This window comes from Molothrus aeneus, chromosome 5, assembly GCF_037042795.1.
Source record: "Molothrus aeneus isolate 106 chromosome 5, BPBGC_Maene_1.0, whole genome shotgun sequence".
NCBI classification, from domain to species: domain Eukaryota; kingdom Metazoa; phylum Chordata; class Aves; order Passeriformes; family Icteridae; genus Molothrus; species Molothrus aeneus.
The window spans coordinates 44,903,201-44,908,200 of NC_089650.1; the positions used below are offsets into that span (position 1 = coordinate 44,903,201).

The 5,000-nt window shown below is 38.6% G+C and overlaps 1 protein-coding gene across 6 annotated transcripts in view; it reads left to right on the forward strand.

Moving 5' to 3' along the window:
• FOXP2 (forkhead box P2) overlaps positions 1 to 5,000 on the forward strand; it is a 405,238-nt gene that overhangs the window by 358,914 nt on the left and 41,324 nt on the right. For 5 of the 6 annotated variants that reach the window (XM_066550518.1, XM_066550520.1, XM_066550521.1 and 2 more), the window contains 2 exons: positions 2,347 to 2,434; positions 4,859 to 4,942. In XM_066550518.1, coding sequence (XP_066406615.1) covers positions 2,347 to 2,434; positions 4,859 to 4,942 — 172 coding nt within the window. Of the gene's footprint in view, positions 1 to 2,346; positions 2,435 to 4,858; positions 4,976 to 5,000 lie in introns of those variants that run through there. The other variant, XM_066550523.1, reaches the window with a different exon arrangement.

The following is a 5,000-nucleotide window of genomic DNA, read 5'->3' on the forward strand; positions in this document are numbered from 1 at the left end:
ACATACTGGACCCTGACAGTGCAGCAACTTAATACAGAGAAAAGTTATTTTAGAGGCTTTTAAAAATGTATTAGACCTAGTTTTTCTTTCACTATATTGCCTGTACTTGCATGATAAATAAAGCAAGCCTACTTCACAGGCGAAAAAGATCAGAAAAAAAAATTTCTTAAAACAAGTTTTGTACTCTTACTGTTTCCATAAGTAGCCTTTCTGCAAAATGCACAGTAAAGTGCACAGTAAAAGTAGGGTGTAAAAAAATGTGTGTATCTCACAAGTTTCTGAAGATTACTGTGTTAACTCTCAAGAAACTTGCAGCATACTCCCAAGTTACTGTGTAATCATATTGAAATTACATTACACTGGACTTTCTTCTCCCACACAGCCTACTGCTGTTACATTTAAAGTTCCTCAGGGCACGGACTATGTCTGTATCTATTTTGTAAGGTGTTATGCAAACATGTGGTGTTGTAATAACTAATAACTAATCATGAGTTTGCAGTAGCCTCAAACTTGGTCTGGGAGATATTTTATACTTGCACTCTTGCTTACTCTTGTGTTATCCACATGTACCTGTGAGCATGCACAGTTGAGCATATGTGCATGTGGAAGCACAATGTACTGGTGTGCACTGGTGATAGGGGTAATGATGCAGAGGTAAAATCTGTCTTCAGACCTTTTTCTGGCAATTTTGTACCCAATTAACTGAAAATATTAAACCATTACATTAACAGACCATGCACTATCATGCCTGTGTAATTGAAAGAGTAAAATTCTTCTGAATCAAAATCTCAGAAAACAAGTGAATGGAATGTTCTGAGCAATTAGCTGGTTTTTAAACTGATTGTGCATTTTTGCATCAATGGGAGGATGAAGTCAGTTCCTTTGAAAAGAAATAAATTATAGGTTTTATGACTCACATAAAGGAAATGTGTCCTTGGTGATGCTTGAACTTAGCATAAACTACCTAGCAAGTTAGAGGTATATTCTTAAAGAATTTTATATCAAAAGAATGAACAAAACCTTTCACAATTACTTATGTCTCTTTCTCAGCCATGCCTGTTTCAAGAACAGCAGAACATTTTGCTCACCTGAAAACTATCATAGGGTCCTAAACAATGGAAGTCGTGATTTAAAAGACACAGATGTTAGTAGAAGTGATATAGTCACTCTATTTTTCCACTATTTCTGACAAATACATTTTCCCCATAGATTAACAATCAAATGACTGCGCAGTTTTCTGATTAATTCTGCTAGGAAAGAAAAGAAAAAGGAGAAGATACATTTCCTCCATGGTATAGATAACTTAGTTCTTATAACTGTGAGACCATCAACTGTGAGAGCAGTCCTTGCAAAGCTTACCCCTCATGCCTACAGTGGAAATAGCCAGTAAATCCACATTCAAAGGCAGAACTCCTTTGCTCCCATTTCTTCTTTAACCTGAATCTTATGTTTTCTTCTCCATGGAGCAGAAAGCCCACTATTAAAGTTCCAGAAGGGACTTCTTGATCCTGAAAGAGAGAGAGAAGAAAACAGACATATTTTCCTTCAAAAAAAATTATTAATTGATCTTTGTAAATTTTTGCTCAATTGAAATGTTTGGGGGACAACCACTTGGGTCTGGGCTAAACTTCCGTTTCAGGCAGCTGCTCACTGAGGTCCTCTTTCCCTGATGCAGAGTGTGTTTTTGTTTTGCTAAGCTCACATGTGTAGCCTGAACCTTTCCCAGGAAGTTTGCTGTTAACAAGATGTATAGCTGGTCCTTCCCTTGCCTCTTCATAGACTTTTCTTCATACTGGGAGGGGACAATGACTTCCATTATCCTCAGAGTCTACTTCTAGAAACCACATTGACATTTGGCTCTTCCCTTGCAGGTCTATTTTTGGGGAGGGGTAGTGCATGTTCTCTTGTTGCTTAATGATTAAGGAGCAGATAGAGAAATCTTAACAAAGTCTACATTAATTCTCAGTAGTTCAAGCAGCCTAAAAGCAATTCTGTCTTTCAGAGACTCATTTTTAAGGTGATTGTCTTCATCTGCATCAGCAACAGGGAATGGAAATCAGTTCAGTTGTTGTAACAAATATTCATAACTGGTTACATTGGCCCTTAGATGGGATACGTGACCCTGTGAGATATAAACTGGGTATTTGAAAGTCCTCAGTGGGAAATTTTGTAGAACTAAATGAAATAATCAGTTTTGTTATTGTGTATTGTTGCCTGTATGGCATGCTCTGACTAGGTCTTTCTGCACAGCTCCCCTTGGAACTAATGGAAGCCATATGTGCAGGAGAGAAAAATGTACTCAAAGTTATTTTCCTCCTATTAACACTGTCTTACTTCCTTGTCTAGGCACCTTAACAATGAACATGCATTGGATGACAGAAGCACTGCTCAGTGTCGGGTGCAAATGCAAGTGGTTCAGCAGTTAGAAATACAGGTTTGTTATATGGATGCATTATCCCATTACTTATTTACTGTTTACCTAAACTAAATTGAAAACACTTGCCTTAGTGACTCTAGCTTAAAGACATATGATTCTTACATTAAATTTGTTGATATTCATGAATAAATGAGGGTTTTTTACTTAAAGATTTTTCACATTATAAATTATGCAATAATTATCTAACATCAAGATTGTCTACAGTATTTTGCTTGAACTAAGACTCTAATGCTATTCATCACAAACAAAAAATGCAGTCCCTGGAGCAAAGACTGGATCCAAGCCATCTTCACTTTTTAAAATGCTGGGTCAGAGCCCCTCTTCCTTCTTCCCCTTCTGACCCAGCGCTTGTCCGTGCTGTTCTGTGGGATAAAAGAGTAGCAGAGCATATCTCCACGCAAAATGACTCCCAGTCTGATAGGGGGGCATTTTTTTGCAAGCAAGAAGGTGTAATGTCAGAAGGTCCCTAGGGAGTGCCATGCCTCAGACCGCAGGCCTGCAGTGCCCTGTGCATGCTCTAACCATTAGAGGTCACTGCATGTATGTGAGTGCTCCCTTCTGCTTATGCAGGGAGTGGTGAGTACCCCTGGGGTCTCCCACTATTGTGACAACACCTACAGGCTGCTGAGGTAGGGCATAAGCCTCAGAGGTGACCGTGCAGGACACCTGGACCATGCTGTCTCCTGCTGCCCACACAGCAGTCATGGGTGGGCCATGTCTCAGCAGTCCCATGTCCTCTTGGGACTGCTCAGAGGAGCTCAAGGGATGCAGCAAGGGACCAAGATTTTTGTCCCTGTTTCTTGCCATATGTAGAGAAAGAAGGATAACCACTCTCACCTTTCTCTCCTTTTCGGAATATTGTCTCACAAGTTCTCTTTCACGTAAGAATACTTCTTTCAGCCGAGGCTTTTTTGGATCTTTTTTACTTTAATGCTGGAAATCCAAAACAATGAGAGGAGCATACAATGATGTAATTTGTTGTCATTTCCCTTAAAATGAATTATTTTTAAACCCAGGTAAAGCTGCTATTTCTTTTATGTTATTTACACGATAGTGTTAACTTCATTTGTATGTTAGGTTTGTTAGGAATTCATGTAATGGCAAATACTATGTCACTAAAACATCACACACATAGAATGAAGCTACACATATTTTGAAGAAGAAACCTTTTTCACACCCCTTGGCTCAAATGTTCTTTAATACAATATGCACTAGATCAAATTAAATACCTGCAGTACTAAAGATAGTTCCCTCCTTTAAAACTACTTGCAAGTTCTCCAGTCCTTTGTCCAGTCTCTGTCTACAGGTGTAAGAGCAAGAACTCTCTGGAAAATGGCAGTATTAAACACCAAGTTTAATTCTTATTGCAAATAATGTTGAAATCATGTTTTAGGTAGCCAGAGCCAAATCACTAGAATAAAATTTTGAACATGTCTTCTTGAAAACTAGTTTGTGAAAAAAATACAATATTTTCTGTTGTAAAATTCATTTTCCTCTTTTATATCCTGCTATTTTTATCAACAAGTTGCAGATTTCAAGCACTTCCTCCTGTTTCATTTTTTACTTTTAATTTGGTTCCTTGTTTGAATCTGAAACGATAATTATTTACATAATATATGATCAGAAAATGGTATCAGTTATCAGGAAAAAGTAGGTTTAAGTAATATAATGTTTTTTGAAGGCAGCATAAGGGCTCCATAGGAATTGTTTACCATTTACAAAGGCTAGGCTGTAATCCAACAGTTGAAGTGAAGATTTAGCTTGCAGTGTGACCAATTATGCCATTTTTTGCTTTGTCTGACTGCTGGCGAAGTAGGGTCCATCAGTTGTAATGAGACCCAGTGCAGTGTCGATGCCGACTCGATGGCAGAGTTCAGTGTTTCACACTGCCTGGGCTCTGTCACTCTATTGAATTAGATTGATGATGGCAGATTGCAGGGGGCACTAACTGGACCTCAGTGGGAAAGGATGAAGTGTGTAGTCAATCCTGGCAGGCACTGTGCTTTGAGGACCCTTCACCCCTTCACAGCTGTTGGCACTAGTCCATTGCTAACAGTGTCCACAGGACTTTAAAGAGACACTATGGGCCTTCTAATTTATGGTCTTAGTAACTTGTTACTGTCGAGGCAACTGTGACCTCAATTCTCTTATTGACAAAAAGATGAAGTGCTATTTGTTTTCTCTGACCTTTTAACATATGAAAGGCTATAAAAGTTTTTGTTGTTTTTTTTTTTCCTTCCTTCCTTTCTTTCTTTCTATGCCCAAAGTTGCATTTCCTCTTAGATAAGTTTCTACTGACACAGACTTTTATATGCAGGAATCATTACACCGAGACAAGCTCAATGATAAGATATATCACTGCAGTGAAATAGCTGTATCAGTCATTTCTAAAATGCTTCTGATCCCACTCTTTCTTAACAGCTTTCTAAAGAACGCGAACGTCTTCAAGCAATGATGACCCACTTGCACATGCGACCCTCGGAGCCCAAGCCATCTCCAAAACCTGTAAGTGCATATTGCTTTATAAACAGTAAATAGGTCTACGAATGTAGCAGGCTAAGAA